General features: G+C 36.5%; 2 protein-coding genes across 5 annotated transcripts in view; both read right to left on the bottom strand.

Annotated features, from left to right (window-relative positions):
• Window positions 1-6,875: 6,875 nt before the first annotated feature.
• Window positions 6,876-17,730, bottom strand: part of LOC121267635 (protein ORANGE-LIKE, chloroplastic-like) — a 28,695-nt gene continuing 17,840 nt past the window's right edge. Inside the window, exons 2-9 of one of the 4 annotated variants that reach the window (XM_041171590.1) lie at window positions 9,859-9,934; window positions 9,387-9,504; window positions 9,084-9,203; window positions 8,589-8,675; window positions 8,260-8,336; window positions 7,997-8,124; window positions 7,617-7,753; window positions 6,876-7,184 (exon numbers count right to left, since the gene is read on the bottom strand). In XM_041171590.1, the coding sequence (XP_041027524.1) occupies window positions 7,107-7,184; window positions 7,617-7,753; window positions 7,997-8,124; window positions 8,260-8,336; window positions 8,589-8,675; window positions 9,084-9,203; window positions 9,387-9,455 (696 nt within the window). In that variant the 5' untranslated portion in view covers window positions 9,456-9,504; window positions 9,859-9,934 and the 3' untranslated portion in view covers window positions 6,876-7,106. Of the gene's footprint in view, window positions 7,185-7,616; window positions 7,754-7,996; window positions 8,125-8,259; window positions 8,337-8,588; window positions 8,676-9,083; window positions 9,204-9,386; window positions 9,505-9,837; window positions 10,197-17,730 lie in introns of those variants that run through there. The other 3 variants (XM_041171592.1, XM_041171588.1, XM_041171589.1) reach the window with 3 other exon arrangements.
• LOC121267634 (long-chain-alcohol oxidase FAO3-like) lies at window positions 10,804-17,089 on the bottom strand. The gene is made up of 8 exons (XM_041171587.1): window positions 16,748-17,089; window positions 16,023-16,445; window positions 15,666-15,822; window positions 15,333-15,574; window positions 13,473-14,416; window positions 13,045-13,391; window positions 12,408-12,671; window positions 10,804-12,314 (listed from the first exon to the last, which is right to left on the bottom strand). Exons 1-8 carry the CDS (start codon window positions 17,009-17,011, stop codon window positions 12,193-12,195), a joined length of 2,763 nt encoding a protein of 920 aa, XP_041027521.1. The 5' UTR covers window positions 17,012-17,089; the 3' UTR covers window positions 10,804-12,192.

The following is a 17,730-nucleotide window of genomic DNA, read 5'->3' on the forward strand; positions in this document are numbered from 1 at the left end:
TTTAGGGAATTTGGGAGTTATGACATAGATCTATGTATGGTGTATGGTATACTTCATGGTCATTGGTAGAAAATATCTTATGTTCGATTCTATCACTAAAAACGAGGTGTAAGATTTAGGATCCAAATTTTGGAGAGTTTTAGGTTACGATTTATTGAAGTTATTATTTTAGGTAGAGAATTTTATTATTATTTCATGTGGAGAGTTTTATTTATGTGGAGATCGTTAGTTACTATTGTATGTGGAGCTAAGATAATTGTTAGGTGAATTTATTATTCGGCTTTTAATCAATTCCATTGTGAAGGTAGATACTTGTTTAGACTTGAGTTGAATTTGGAGTGTATAATGGTTCGCACATAGCGTGCCAATGTGTACGCATAAAGGTTTAGTGAAGCATCAAACCAAAATAGGGGACAATTATAATTGTTGGAATATTAAGTTCAACTAAACTATTGAGGAGTAAAGAGACATAGAAAGAATGCAGGTCGTTGGAGGTTTAGTAAATTCCGAGGATGGAATTTTTTTAAGGAGGGGAGTTTGTAACGACCCAGTCCAATAATTCTAAGGTCGAAATAATAATAATTTTTATTGAGTCTAAATTATATTTAATGGGCCATATTGGATAAACTCACGAGTGATAAATTATTGAGACTGATTAGGAGTTTTAATTAGACTCAATAATTAGGTTAAATCTCATTTATTATTTATTGAATGAGTTAGACTCATTTTAGAATTTAAAGATCGGAAATTAAAAATTTATTTCAATTTAAAATTATCACTAATTGAAGTCTCATACGCAGTCTTAGTCACCGCCAATCATATATTAAATGAATTACTAGATCATATTTTTAAATTCAAACTCTCTTCTTGAATGATCGTAATTGAGTCTAACTCGAATTTGAACTTGAACTCGTCAGCGTCCTATTCCAACAGGGATACAACTCTACAAGTTATCTTCTTGTTAAAACTCTTTAAACTGAGTTCAACTCAAACTGGTCGTCATCCTTTCACAAATCTCTCTATAAATATATCAATTCCGTGTGTTATGTAGGAAAAAAAATCATAAACCTCCTAATCTAGCACCGTGATCGATTTCCTGTAAAACATTTTAAGAAACAACATTACAAGATAAGTAACTTAACCATAAATTAGAATTAACATACGTTAACTAGTTATATATATTTTTATTAAAGTCAGTTCTTTCGAAGCCAATGTTTACATACCACGCATGTCATGATATTTGTAAGCACGTCATTTATCATATTTCATTCTGCATATTATAGTTATGTATGTATTATGCATCTCATGCATCTCACGTTGCATAAGACACGTAAGTTTTCATAAGATCAAGTGTAAGATAAGTTCAGAATAGTTAATTAGATGACCATTTAGATGCACGGTATAACAGATGCATGGTATAAATGCAGTTTCAGGGTGAACGTGCAAGCCACGGACTCCAGCTCTACGTAGTACACTAAAGTACTGCACAATTGGCTTCCTTTGCTGCAGCAGGGAAAGTTAGTGCTCAACCTTGCATGCATGGTTAAGTGTGTTGGCTAGCTAGAGAAATCAGATAAATTAGATCAGTCAGTTAATTCAAATAAATCAGTCATGCATAATGTAAGCATCAGTATAATCAGTTATGATTTTAAGTTCTCAGCATGAAATATTTTATAAAAATCTTATATTAAGTATGTTTACGTTATGATGAGTTTCTTACTGAGTAATTGACTCATTTTAGTTTATTTTTATATTTTTAAACCATCACAGGTCAGGATAATTATGATGATAGAGATGCAGGACGAGACTTAGTCCAGGGAGGCGTGACAGTGACCTAGATCATATATAGAGATTTTAAATTATGATTTTCATGGCACGGCTTTGAGAAATTTTAATAAATACTTTTGTGCACTTCCTTTTATGATCTCAATATTTTAATAAAAATATTATTTTATTTATAAAATCTTTGTACCTAACGCTTCCTATAAAATAAAAGAAATATTTTTTAGGTTAAAGTTTAGTAGTAACATTGCAGCTCTCAAGAATTTTTAAAAATGACTTTATTATTAACCGTGAGGAGCGGGGTATTACAGTATCAAACTTTTGTTGACAACTGTGGAATTTGAACCCACGCCATTTTGGACCAGAGCCTAAGGTTGCTTTTGGATAGTGAGGTGATCTCAAATATTCTGTGAATAGTAGGAAAAAAGTAATAAAAACTTAATAATACAATATTGAATAGTAGTTAATAATAGTAAAAAGTAGATAAAAAAATATTAATAAATAGTAGTAGCCCTAACTAGCCGTAAATCTAGTGCCTTAGACCACTCGGCCAAACTGTCTATTTGTCCACATAAGGGTCTTTGTACTCATCTGCCATTCTTTCTCCAACACTGCACACCGGTGTTGACATGGCTTTTATTTTTTATTTGTCTTAAAAATCAAACACTCATTTTAATTATCCTCACCTGCATATCCCAATGCTCTGTCCCACTTCTTAGTATTGATTTCAAATTTTTTTTTTTTTGTGTGTAGTGTGTGATAATGATGAATAGATTTTTTCTTGCTCTTGTATGATGTTTTTAGTGAAACAAATTGAATGATTAAAAAAATAGAACAAATTGCGAAGCTTTCGTGCATGGTATTTATGCATTTGCTTTGTTGGAGGAGTTCATAATTTTATTGTTCTCCTTCATTGCGTGATTCATAGTTGTGGATGTCTCAGTGATAAGGTTGGATGCTTTTGGACTTGGCTATAAACTAGAATGTGTTATAGACTACATGTTATTCTTTTTAATGGATACTTAGCGAAAATGGGAGGAACACAGTCTGGCTTTGTGAGAGAACACCAAAAGATGTGTTCAAGACTCAATGGCCAGTATTGTGCCATAGTCATTAGATGTTTTCTTCTATTTTTTACCATCTTCATTTGATTCTCCAATTGAGCTCTCACATGTAAATTATGCTTGTGTCCAATTTTATAAAAGTGATGAGTTAAATGTATATAGAATCATCATCCCCAGAGAACACGCCTCATATTAGAGAAATTAAATAAAAAAAATACCTGATGGGTTAAATGTTTGTTCAATTGGACTTCGTGCATATTACTTTCTAATGGATTTGAATTTTTTGTTTGAATTTTAGATTTGCAAAAAAATATTTGACAATGAATCAAAACATGGTGAGATCTCGAAAGCTCAACTTGGTGCTAACGTTAATGAATTTGTTGTTGGAGGTGTGAGGTTGTGGTTGTAACTTGGCAATTTGTTGTATTTTGGGCACTGTGATAACATATGTTGTGGGTGTGAGACTCTTTAATGTATGATGTAGAACACTGGTAAAGATTATTGCAGCTAGTTGTGATTTGTAATGTAGTTTAAAGAACTTTTAAGTTCATTGAGGATTTTATTCACTTATATTTTGTAATATGGGGGGCGCTTTTGAAAATGTTGACAATTTTATGGTGTTGCGCCACTTCAGGATTATATTCACTTTTAAATTTCAAATAGCTTGAAACATATGAAAAATCAGCTATTTAATAGTGATAAAATCATTGAGCTGCCTTTGTTTGTTTTTTTTTTTTTAAAGAAAGAATGAAGAATCGAATTAGTTGTAATCCAAGTTGCGTCATTTCATTTTAAAGAAAGAATGAAGAATCGAGCTGCCTTTTTTAAAGTTAGTAATCAAATTTCTTATGAGTCATTTTCATTTGTTTTTAAATGTAATCTAGTTAGTTGCAATCCACATTACGTCATTTCACTATGATATGACCAATAAGAGAATTAAAAATTGTGGCTATGGACATCTTCTTGTCCCACTAGAAAATGAAGAATATTAATGGACCATAACAACATAATCAAATTAGCAATATTTGTCAGAAACATAGTCCGAACCACCATACATTACAATTAATAGTAACATGATACATTTAAAGTTAAAACCAACCAAAATCTATTACAATAGATAACACCCACTACATCTATAGTCTAAACCAACGAAAAACTATTACAATAGATAACACCCCTTACATCTATAGTCCAAACCAACAAAAAATTATTACAATAGATAACAACACTCAGTACATACACAACAATATACAAGCACATCTATTCTCTACAATCTGATTTCTCACTTCGTCCTGTAGCTGGTGAAGAGCATTCTCTCGCTCAATTAGTTTATCTTTCTTTTTCTTAACTTCATACTCGCGAAATAATAAATTATTCTCCCTCTTCCGAACTGCATTCTCTCTTATCAGAATGTTCTCCTCTACTAGCTGAAGTATATATGCCCATATGAAAAATTGGCATCTTACTTCACTCTGAATACAAGTAAATAATTTCGAACGTTAAATATGACAATTTAAAAAGCAATACCAAAATATGACCAAAAAAATATGTTTTATTGTGTTATACTTTGGGCAGGTATAAAATTTCATTCTAGGATTTTTGTTAGTTTGTGAGGTCTTTAATAAGGTTTTCAAACCACACCAACAAGTTGGTGATTCTATTTGAAATGCATCAACTACACATGATGATAATTGACTCACTACCATAGGTGATCTAAATGAGACAATGAAAATATTTAATGCCATATGAAGCATCATAGAAAAGACAACTTTCAATTTTATCATACACATATAAAACTGTTAAAGAAACATGTTCAACTTTTGATCTAGATAGGTCCAAATTACACAGGGGTTTTCCTGTTAGGTGCAGGGCCCCGAGTCAACCCGCCCCCGTTAGGGGTTTTCTTGTCAGAACCCTTAGGAAAGTGGCCCCGGGCCAAGCCATGACACTGCCCTTGACATGCCAAGGCAACCCCACATCTAGCTTACATGCGTGCCATGGCCCCGCATAAGGGGCCCCATGAGGCTACTGGCCACGCGCTGCCCAGCATGTGCATGCTTGGCGAGGCTAGTGATCGCGCGTGCCCCAGCTGCAGCAGCCAGCAAGGTTACATCCAGCGCACGGCTCTAGCCCTTGCCCTGCAGGCAAGGCCAGTGGCATGCCCACTAGGCATGCCATCCAGCCCATGCCTTGCAACACCAACGCCCAGGCCACCTCCTGGGCCATGTAGCACGCAAGCATGACAACCTGCTCAGACCAATAGCAGGCCTGGCACGACACCATGCCGTGCCCACCAGCAGGCCCATGCATGACACCCTGCCATGCCCACCAGCAGACCATGTCGTGCACTACACAAGCCTTGGACCAGACCAACCCAACCAAGGGCCATGAACCATCTTAGCCCATCCATGGGCCAATGCATGCCACGGGCCACCTTGGCCCTTGCAACCTATGTTATTGCTTTTCTTTTATTTTTATTTAATTATTTTTCAATGGACCTTTTGGGAGTTTCCACTTTGTAATCTCTATAAATAGGACCCTTAGGCATTTCTTTTACATCTTTTGACAATTCCCTTCGTAGACGGCTTATTGTTCTTGAGATCATTTTTTGTGCTTAGCACTTAAGCTCTTTGGGGTGCAATTCGTGAATCCCTAAGGAGAGAATCACACTTTGCAATTCGTGAATAACTGTGATTCAAGTTATCATTCTTATGAGTATTATTCATGCCATCTCTTGTCTTCCATTATTTCTCCATTTATTATTTTATGTGCATTGTTTTTACACTATTCATATAATATTCTTGTGTTTTCTTGCCCATCAAACACTATCCATTCCCATACACCCATTTGATCTTTCCCACATACATATTTTGGTCACCATTGTGTTTACCCTAATCCACTTTCCATAATTAGCCTTGCCTCCATCCTCCATAAACCCTAGCTGAAACCTATCATTTAGGATTCCTTGTTTTCCTCCAAATCAAATCCCTTGATTTAAGAAATTGCCATTCTCCATCAATTCCTTAAATCTCACATTTTCTATTTTATCTCAAGTCAAACCCAATCTTTCCTCAATAGCCAAAACCGAATCCCCTTATTCCCTAAAAGATTCATTCCATTTTGAAATCTTTCATTCTTCATTCCAAACCATCCAACCCCAGCCAATGCCCAAAATCTAGCCAACCCTAATTCCTCATCCAAGTCCATGGCAACCCTAGTTGCCCTTGCACCCGAAACCCTAACCTCACCTCACTCTTCCAATCTTAGCCCCATCACTTTGGCGCCACACCCAAGAACAAACCCTAGCCGTACCACATTGCATTGTGCTCACCAAACACTAGTCCCTTCCCTCCATTGCCACGGAAGTTGAAGACCAAGCAAGTTGGCAAGTTCTACTTGGTCATACCATCGCCAAGGCGAGCTTGTGGACTTTAGTGTTTAGGGACAAGACTGAAGTTTCTAACATTGCATTGTGCTCACCAAACACGGGCCTCGCTGTCCACCCCTACTTACGATAAACTTGAATTTAAATGAAGAACTTCTGATAGTGAAAGATTATTTAGATTTGAGAAAGCAAATTAAGCACATGAAAAAGAAAACAGTTCATTTAAGATATCGATTTTGTAGTTAAACGTCTGCACCACAGTACAGGATCAAGACAAACCGGCTCTCGAACTCTGGACTCACAAATCACAACTAGAGGAAACTTTTTTATGTTGGTGAGCTGAACAAGACGGAGTTCTCGTCACTAGTTCTTCTGTTTTCCCTGTTTAACCTCCCAGAGGATTTTTGCATTTTGCGTTTAGCATAATGATAAGTGAAGTGAGAAGAAATACTGGCAATCCGTACTTGTGTTTTACTCTTCCATGCGTCTGTACTTAAGTGTATGATGCAAGGCGGTTGTATAGCAAAACTTTTTTTTATAATCTCTTATTTACAAGTTTACACAAGAACACAACCTCAACGTCATATGAAAAAAACTAATTTGTAAGTTTAATTTAATATTTTAAATCTCTTCAATCTAACATGTCAATAGAATTCTTTTTCTTTCCTTTATTCAGTTGGCATAACTTCCGAAGCAAAATGCTGTTTAGCTAAGGACTGATCACTCTGGCAATGGCATGCTAATTTGCATCGTTTATACTCATACAGGAAAGAGAATATTGGAGTAGGAAAATATGTTGCCTTTTTTTTACTGTCAACTTTATTTTGTGTTTTCAGGGTTACATTTGGGGAAGGAGAGAAGGCATGCAATCCTCTTTAGTCAAATGGATCTATTCGTGGGTCATGCTCACTGGCCATCAACATTCCAGTGCACAGGCATGTCGGGCACATCACCTACATATGGAAGATAATACAGAGAGAGATTACTAGTAGGATTGCAACATATCAAGTGGAGTTTTTTTTATTTATTTAAATGACAAGAGAACAATCCCACGGCAAAGCCCTTAGGACTCACACATGAAATCTTAAACCTCCGGGGAGACTATCAAAGCAACCCACCGCCATAGCCTCCCACTTAAATCGCAATTTGATCCCAAGGAGAATCGAACATGTGACATGAGGTACATGCACACAAGTTCGCCCTTACCACTTGGGCTACCCACGGGTGGGTACATATCAAGTGAAGAGTTTGTAAGTAGAGAAAGTCGACACACATGCCAAAACTAGCAGCAAACACTAAGGGCACGTAGATCAAGCATTAAGTTAATTTAAAAACTCCAAATTATTTTCCCCAATAAGCTATCTTTGATAGGAATATATGCATACCTTTCCTGCACCGGAGCAGTTTGGACACCTCTCAGTTGTGGGAACCCGCAAAGGGCGATCAGATACAGAGGATACTGATAGAGGATTAATGCTCAAGCACACACCGCAGGAAGAACATCGCGCACAGGCCAAATAACCTGGCAGCAGTATGACAGAAAATATGTTACACTGTTAACGCAAATAAGTAAAAATAATGATGAGAACTTTTCTTTTCCTCCCCACTCCCTCACTTTTCCACACCAAAAAAAGGAAGACCGATAAATTCAAATCAATGTAAGACAATGCAAGAAAGAACCACAAACTAAGCTTACGAACACTAGCAGGAAATTTGATCTTCTATCTACAAACAAAAACATGTACTCGGTTTAAATGTTACATACCAGTTCCATGGCAGTATTTGCACCTTTTCTTCTCTTGCTGCTCTACATTGTTGGCTTCAATCAACATCAAAGCTGAAATGACACCAACAGCCCCACCCGAAAAAGATGCCACAATGGGATCTACCTGGCTGATTTGAGACATTAAAAAAAAAGTGTGATTTCGAATGCTAATCCAGAATATGTGTCGTTCATCAATGCCAAAAAGTTTTGGTTGCTTCCAAATTTAGATCATAAATTAGGAGAAATGCAATTCCTGTAAATACCTTAATTGCAAAGGCAGATGCATGTTGCGTATGAAATCTTCATATGAGGTGCCACCCAAACCTAATTTTAGCTCCAGCTGCCATGGAAACAGTTTTTGACATTTAACACGATCATGGTTAAACATTGAAAGAACTTTAACATACTTTTGATAGGAAAGTATCAATCCCCAATTTTCATAAAGCATAAATAAATATATATAACCACCATCAGCTGGATGAAATGCCTACAACCCAATTTATTAGGGTTTTCAAAGGATGTGGAGCTGAACATTAGAGCTCCATAAAACCCAAACAAACATGCACACAAAAGGAAAAGAAGAAAAACTTACTGTGGGTGCAATAAGGCCCCCGAATATGATTATCCCAGATATAAATGATAAGCTAGTCAAGTACAGCTGCTTCAATGTCTTTGGTGTCTATTTCAAAAGGAAAATGCACAACGTGAGCCTAACATTAGAAAGATAAATGAGCTAATAATACAGGCCACACAAGAGAATAAAAATTCAAAAAGACTAAAAACAAAGAGAGCAGGGGGTGAGGGTATGCTGTTCCCACGCAGGCTTTAAGAGTATTCTAACCATATTTTCTATCAACGTTTTTATTAGCAATTTCCTCTCTGTATAGCGCATGATGGATTGCAATATCCAATTATAGTATCTTTTAGGCCTTTCTTTTTACAGCTGAGGTGTCTATTGCAGTGACCCTACCATATCCTTGGTTAATTTCCCTACGTGCATATGCTTCTATGGTCTGGTAAGTAACAACGAATCAGCTTTATTAGGTGAATGACACAATCTTCTTTGCAAAATCATTTTCAAACTCACCACATGAGGCAGAAAAGGAATAGAAGAAGGAATGTCAGGCATCTCATTTGCTTCTTCCTCGTCGCTCTCATTGATGGCTTTCACTCCCTTGATGCGCTCTTGCACCCTTAATCTCCTTACCTATACAAGTTCAATTTCAGAAAGTTCATAAAGCAATAAGAAAAGAAACACTAATTAACCACGGGACGTGCAATGTGCAGAAAAAATCCCAAGGAATTAGGCTCTAGCAGATAGCTTGGCTCGTGTGAGTATGGTTCGTTATTTACAGTCCAGACCAAAGCAAAGAATTTTAACAAACTTCACCTCTTCCATGAGAAGAAAGATCTTATTGCGTCTACTCCTTATGTTATTTTGGATTTCCAGCAGCTGCATCTGTACAAAATCCTGTACGGTTTCCGGTCCTTCTATGATGCAGAAGTTGCTAAAATTTGAAAAGAAAAAAAAAATATGCCTCATAAGATTCATAAAATTTCATGTAAAAGAAAGTAAGTACATGCTCTCATATATAATCGGTACAGATCTAAAGCAAAATCCATACAGAAAGTACTTATAGAGGCGGACTATTCTTCATTCATGCAAACTCAATAGGAAAACTGAACTGATACGTGTCACTTGATCCAATTAGCTGGATTTATCGTGTTGTTTTTCTTTATAGAAGCTCTCACGCATTTATTCCCAAAAACTGACATTTTCCCCACATTTTCTCGGCAACCAATCCAAAATGGCTTAAAGAAAAATTTAAAAATACAATTACACTTAAATCAAACAAGGCAACCTAGGGATGTTGTCTCCGGAGGCGTCCTTTGAAGAAGAAGAAGAAGAACAGGCAATTCGAGGCCGTGAGAAGGTGCCTTTGAATGAAACCAAACGTGTCGAATTTCCGATGGAAGAGGAAGAGAAAATTGGGGCTTTGGAGGAATCAGACTTTGGCCGAGAGGATGGTGAAACAAGACGAGGGTGGAGAGAGAGAGCAGCCATTGTTGCTATCCTTCGCTCTTACGAAAATTGCAGACAGAGAGAGAGAGAGAGAGAGAGAGAGCAGAGTTTTGTTGGGAAGTGATCGATGGGTTAGTGGGAATCTACAAAGAAAGAGAATGAGAGAATCGGAAGCCAGCCGACGATAAATATGACTTCACAACCATAATACAATTTTTATTATAAAAATGTTCATACGCGGCAGGCATCTACCTAGTTTTGTCGATTTATTAAAAGAATAAATTTATTTAAAAGATCGGTTAACATAATTTAATTTAAAAAATAAATTTTAAAATTTAAATTATATTAAAATGTTTGATAATTTAATATATAAAAAAGAAGGTGAACTGTTTTTTTAACCTTTAAGATTATTTTAAATTTATGATCATTTATTTTGAGCAGTAGAATTAATTGAATGATCTTTAAAGAAACTGAATGATTTTTTTTGTACATCAAAGGGTAATTTAAGTTAAATTAAATTAGAAACAAAGACACTATATTTGGGATTTTCTAATTAGACCCGGTATGAATATAATTTTTTTTTTAATTTATTTCATCTAATTATTATAATTATTATAAATTTTTAGATAAAATAAAATAAATAATTTAATTTTTTTAAATTTTAAAATAATAATAATATTAAAAAATAATATTCTAATAAATTTGATAAATATATGGATAATGGGATAATGAATTTTCAAATGATTGATTTGAAAAAAAACACCCATAATTTTTTAAAGGAAAATGATAAAAACACAGAATTTTGTGTACAAGATTTACATAGTCATAAACAGTAATTTCATAAGTATGTGAGCGAACACGAAATTTTGTGCCCATAACATAAATCTTTTTTAGATGACATGCAAAAATAGGGTCAAATCAATAAATGGACTACGTGACACGAAAGGGAAAAATGCAAAAAGAGTTACATGTATGACGGAGGCGAGCTAGAAACAAGACGATGAGAAAAAGAAAAATAGAAACAGCAAAATGACAGCTAAAGGAGGAAACCAACTCCTAAATCCACCATATTCTTCGTATGGATCATTTTCCCACTCCAAGGACTCTTTACTGTACTTCCTTCCCCCGGCAATGGTTTCACCATTTTTTCCTCCTTCAGCTGATGATCTGATATGAGACAGAATGTGAGGAAAAACCTTCTTATACGACTCCTCTCCGATCAATAGGTCGGAATGCCCAAAACCCTCCACAACGATTCTTTCATGTCTAAATGCAGGCTGGTGTAACTTCATGTACTTGTGAGCAAGAAATGAAGTCTCTGGAGTCACGAGGAGACTCCGTCCTCCAGAAATATAAAGGGTAGGAAGGGCCATTCTCTCAGGATGGATCAAATACGAGTTGATGCCATTGTTATCAACAATGAAACCGACCTTGCATATTTTTCTGAGATGGGGAAATGCTGCCATGGGAAGTCTTGTCCAACTTTCTTTGTGCAACCAGTAGTGCATGCTGGGGCTTATGTTTTCATGCCAGAATGCGTTTCCAAATATGCCAGAAAATACCTCACATTCGTAGCAGGTGCATCTTTCACACCGTGGTATCCAGCGGGCAATATATTGCAGGAGCCGATGACGCCTACTGGCCTTTGATGTTTCGAACAAAGGCAGGATTTTGTTCTTTCCTAGTATAACCATTGATAGCTGCATGTTGAATTCAAAGATCTTAAGCTCAAGGAAAGAGATTTCCATGATATTGATCAGCTAAACCAAATTAAACCTACAGATTTAATTATTTATCACTCATTTTGATTGATTGTTACTTGGCTTACTGTCATTTAATTCGTTGTTGTTGTTATTATTATAATTATTATTATTTATCACTGTCATTCTAGGTACTGTATTGTTATTATCAATATTATTATCATTTGATGAACATATTACATGACTTTACACATGAAGGGACAGAAGAAAGACTAAAACACCTAAGCAAGACATCTGAAAAAACAAAGCAAAACAAGGGCAGAGCCACAGCACTCCTGGAGAGAGAGAGAGAGAGAGAGAGAGAGAGTGAGAGAGAGAGAGAGAGATTACTGGGATCAGAGGAAGCCACATTTTGAACATTGATGAAGCGTTAAGCTTGAAGAACATTGAAGAGTTGATGCATGACACGGAGGCTATATGGGCTGAAGATACATGCCCCCCATTAAAGCTATATGTACGGCTAAGCCTCCAACACAATGTGCAACGACATGTATAGTTGTGTGCTGCCCATGTAGTTCAAGGATCTTATTTATCGCTGCAAAAAAAAAAAAAATGAGAACTGTGCATGGATATCAGAATAACTAAGAATTGATTTCAAATGAAGTATGCATGGTTTATATTCTTTTACCAGCTGGAACATCAAATCTTCCAATATCTTCAATCGTGAAGTAGTTTGAAGCATTCAGAGGATGCGACCTGGGTTGCAGTAGCCATGTTTCATGCCCCTCTGCCAGTAAAGTTCTGACTAAATCATTTGGTTCTGTAGGCAATGAATAACTCTCAGTAGAAAGCCCATTAAGAAGGAGAACTGGTTTTGGCTGTTCTGGTCCTTCTAGCGTCAATGGGATTTGGGTGCACTTCCATTGCCTGCAACTGATAATAAAACCATCTTCTGCATGATACACAAAGGACACGAGATTATAAATTCAAGTAGTAAAGGGAAAAGTAACAAGAAAGATCTCTGTGCCCATATAACTGCACTTTCGTCATGAGGTCAAGTCACAAGTTGAGCGTATAACTTGATGGTGTTGGGTATTCCTTCTTAGTTCTTCCAGTCATCTTATTCATTTTATACTTTAAACTGCATTTAATTCGTTTTAATTCACATACCAGTAAAATTTGAATGAATATCTCACAGCTCAATGTAGCTTTTGTTTCCGAGGTTTAGTCTTTCAATACTGCCAGGACCGCAAATATCAATTATTCTAGTTCTAATCGAATTTCAGTTTTCAAGCTTGTAAACAATATATTTAGATTCCTGCTACCTGTTTTTACTTCTTGCAGGGTGCTTCTTGGATAACGTTTAAGGCATGAATCTGATATGGTGAAGTCGGACTTGTGACTCCCTCTCGGTATCTGTAAGATATAGGTTCTTAGAAGAGTACGTGATAAAAGGCGTATGAACCTTCCTCTATTGTTTCCTTCGAGGCTTAACAAGCTCTTCAAAAGTTCTGTCATGGAGATATAAAACTCGCCTTTGAGATTCATCTCGTCTTCCCCTGAATTGTTCATAACAACTTTCCTGAATGTCACATGCAATGTTGTTGTCTCCCTCCAAGCATTTAAAGCAAAGAGATAAGGATTCAGTATCTTCTTCCCCTCAAGAACATATCTGCATGAACTCAAACTTCATTAGTTCTGCAGTAGCAGAAAAGAAAACGAAGAGATTTTTACAAACAACCTAGTCTCGTACCTTGAGCCAGAAGAAGCTGCTAGGAGAAGATGATAATGCATATACTGAGTGTAAGGAGTTCTGCAATCTACTTTACACAGATTTATTTTCCCGTCTAAGACATGTAACTTGTCCTTCTCAATGGCTTTAAATTCCACGTATCCACCAACTTTCCCTCTTAGAAGAGGATGACATTCTCTTATACCCCATTTCCATGACTCACCCGGCGGGCCCTTCTTATCTCGATTGTTCATTTTCATTTTCAAATAAGCCGTGGATGGCATACCCCCAATATAACCTCTCATGGTCTCTTTAAAGATGACCATTGATCTCCAATCACCCTTTGTATTCTTCTCGGGAGTAGAATGAGGACTTTGATGATCAGTTTTAACAGGAAGTTCAACGTTATTATTGTTCTTGTACATGAGAACATCCCTCACAAGGTGCTTGCTTACGTATTCAGCCGCAGTTGCGATTGTAAGAGAGGGATTTATGCCAACAGAACATGGGATTAAAGAACCATCGCAGACATAGAGACCCGCATGTACTGTGGCAGGACCTTCTGGGTCAAAAACCTGACCACTGGGGTTACAAACACCACATAAATGATCTGATGATGCATTGCACCCACCTAAATGATGAACTGATGTGCTTCGGTACCTTGATATGAAGAGGATTCCTCCTAATTTCTTAGTGAGCTTTTGAAAGGCATTGAGTTTTCTTGAGAGTAAAGGATCATTGGGTGGACTAAAGCAGATTCTATTCATGTCCTTGTGAAACGTAATTTTCCCATCGTTGTCATCATATCCCATTGCATTAAGTACCATTGCTTGGCTTGCTTTAAAATTTGTAACATGTTTTATCTTGTCAAGTACCCCATGAAAGAACCAGAAGCCAGTTGGCCATCCGTAAGTTGTGATCCCTTTAAACAGCAGGTAAGGATATGCTGTTGGAAGCACAGCACCCTAAGCCAATAGAAAAAGGGTAAATGTTATATGAATCCTTGGTGACAGAATTTCTATAATTATGCATGTCTATATATGCAGCATTTTTGCATACTTTAAGCATGTGTTTATAGAGAATTTCATGTTAAAAGACCTTGACTGGGTAGGCCCTAAATAAACCATCTTCACCATACCAGCTACCCCAACTTTTAAGATCATGAAACGATCAAGTATGGACTGTGATACATCAATATCTCCTTGATTGTTCCAAAAGTTTAAGTTGATAGAAAGGGGTAGATTTTATTATTTATTTTATATCTTAACATGACTCCTCCTCACTTATAGGCTAGACTTTTCTTCAATGAGTAGGACCAACAAGTGTAATATTTAATTAAATGAAGTAGAGTATAAAGTCAGGATTCGAATTTAAGAACCTTGCTCTGATATCATGAAAGAATTTAGACACTACTTTTGTTTCAATGAAAATTTTCCACACCTAATTCATTGAGGATCTGTACAATTTATATACAATATTTAAAAATCTATTTAAAGTAAATACACTAGTGTTGAGGCTGTAATCTTTCTATAGTTACACTCTGCAATTATTGCTGGATTGTGGCAGCCATGATTGCAGCCTAAAAATCATTTCACTTGTGCTTGATTTTTGCAATCTTCCTTAATATGGGATTACCAGCATATTGGATAAGAATCCAAGTCTAAACATAACACATCCACGGTAACATACAGTTAAGGTCAGCTCCTAGGCAATGGGCACGTCGAAGGCATCTTTTGAGCCCAAAAGCAATTTTATGGATTCATTATATCTCATAATCTTGTTTCCCAAAAATTTAAGATGTATTTCTTGTAAATAGAAACCAAATAATTACATCAAGGAAAAAAGCAGTTAGAAGTTAAGATTCTGAGTAAGTTTCAAGACCTGGATTGTGAAGCCAGATGAATATGTGTAAGATGAAGAGATGGATGGCCCTGGCCGTTCTTGAAAAGGTATCTTCGAGAGTTGCTTTCTGTTTAATCCATATGAACTCAATGGTGCAGGGCTTCCAGCAAGATAGGCCACAGTATTTCCATTACAGCTGAATCCAGACCCAAGTGAATCTGACAGTTTCAATCCTCTTATTTGTGACTGGAAAAGTATCTCGGTTGTGCCGAAAACTCCCGCTGTGGAAAGGAATACCAGTTTTGGAATATTTTAAAGTATTTGTTTAAGAACAACAAAATCTAAAAATGAGTTGCCCCAACTGCTTTGTACCTGAGAGGACTACAAAATCAGCAGTTATATGGTCAATCTCATTCAAGTAAACACGCCATCTTCTTCTCTTTCTGCTAATTCTGCATTCTAGGAAATTTTCATATGGGTTTTTAACCACGTAGTGAACCTGACATTCTGTTGTCACATCACATCCTGCCTGCATCACAAAGAAACTTTGATTTTTACACAAAAGGAAAGATCAAGAAACTATTTGGACGACCCAAACAATACTTTATCCTTTCAGTGGCAAATATCCGAGAAGCAATTCCACATTCATGGAACTGTCCTGACCTAAGAAAATGAAAATATATATAGTTTGCCAGTTACGAAAAATATATGAAGTGATAGAGGATATGCCTGGATTGCTGAAAGTAGATAATTTTTGTCAGTAGAACTTTTGGCATTATAAGGACAACCAGCAAGACAGTTTCCACAGGCTAAGCAGCGACCCATTTTTTGAGACTTCATTGAATTGGACACTAGTTCTTCAAGAGCAAAATTCACGCTTAGCTTCATTGAAGTCTCAAAACTTTTTTCAATCTCTCCATCAGTTAATTCTCCCAAGACTTTCGCAGCAGGGAACTTGACAGGAACTCTTTGTATTCCCAGCATGGCTGCAGCAGAAGCTTCACAAATATCCCAATCCCTTTCCCATTCGTTTGGCCACTTTGTATTTCTTCTAGCACGAACTGGGGTTGGCACCATAACCCCTGCATTCACAAGTGAACCTCCACCAATCCCACAGGCCACCACTGCTAGAGAATCATTTTGTTCATGTACCTATGTTTCATAGAAATTAAACATGTTTAAAACTGGTTTTCTACTCCTTGCATATTATTTTTCAAGCTTGCACGTATAGGTTTCATGCAATTGTGGTGATCGGACAAACCGATTTATGATTGGATTGTAAAAATGATGCATAATATGTACAGATGTTTTGTGTCTTAATACAAGATTAATTTGCCATGATATTTTTCTGCACTAGTAAATCATTTTAACGAGTCTAGTAATGTGCAGTCACCTTGTCTCATGTTTATACATATTTGATTCCAAAGAGAAGAGGATAGCAAAGAGAAAATAACCTGGAATAGAGCATCTTTTGGGCCAAAGCTGACACCTAAGTTATGGTTCTCCATCCTTACAGCAGACATGATCTTCAAGCTGTCTGTTGGAAAATCATGAGCTTCCCATCTCCGCCCTTTTTCAATTAAACATACCTTTATGCCGGCCATTGACATGCGACAAGCAGCAACAGAACCACCATATCCAGACCCCACAACAACAGCATCATAACCATCTTCTTCTCCATCACCGAGCCTTCTTGCAAACTCTGCTTGTTCCTTCATTTTCTTTGAAATCCCGATCAAAGATTCTTGAACCAAAGTTCTTATGTATTGTCAAGTATATATGAAGCATCATATCATGACTTAACGAAGAGTGAAAGGAACGAGATAAGAGAATATATAATATATAAAAGAGAATTTCAGTTTTAGATTCTATAAAATTTATAGCCGAAATTGACTGCCATCGTGGAAGTTACGAGATAATACTATTTTGTCTCTGTCAGCTGTCAAGGAGTCTCACTAGCCAGTTTATCATTAATTTTTGCGGCTAGATACGAGATATGGACTTGGCTAGCCGCGCTGTATCATTAATATTTTTTAAATACGAAATAATTAGTGAGACAAATGCACAAATTAAATGCAGTCACCTAGCTAGTCATATACTCCTCAAGAACTTGCCTCCGGCATTCTTCTAAACTACACCAAGCAGCAGATATTTATTTCCCAGCTGTACAGAATCAGACAAACTTTTAGAATCTAAAAACTAAACATGTAGAATCTTCTGTTATTGACTTGCATAAAACTCCACAAGGCAGCATGGTATTTTTTTCCCAGCCGTATAGAATGACACAAACTATTATGATCTATAAATAAACATGTTGGTTCCATTGTTCTTGTCCCAAACGTATAAATCGCATTGGTATATGCTGCATGACTATGGATACCTACAATGTCTCTATTAACCATATTTTTCGTAAATCCAAAGGTAGCAGATGTAGGTT

This window comes from Juglans microcarpa x Juglans regia, chromosome 5S (genome assembly GCF_004785595.1).
Source record: "Juglans microcarpa x Juglans regia isolate MS1-56 chromosome 5S, Jm3101_v1.0, whole genome shotgun sequence".
NCBI classification, from domain to species: domain Eukaryota; kingdom Viridiplantae; phylum Streptophyta; class Magnoliopsida; order Fagales; family Juglandaceae; genus Juglans; species Juglans microcarpa x Juglans regia.

Excerpts from the sequence above, each read along its gene's own strand:
- LOC121267634 (XM_041171587.1), bottom strand. The coding sequence starts at position 17,011 with ATGAAGGAACAAGCAGAGTTTGCAAGAAGGCTCGGTGATGGAGAAGAA. Across the intron at positions 16,446-16,747 it reads CAAAAGATGCTCTATTCCAG|GTACATGAACAAAATGATTC; the intron begins GTTATTTTCTCT and ends TATGAAACATAG. Across the intron at positions 15,575-15,665 it reads TGATTTTGTAGTCCTCTCAG|CGGGAGTTTTCGGCACAACC; the intron begins GTACAAAGCAGT and ends TCCTTTCCACAG.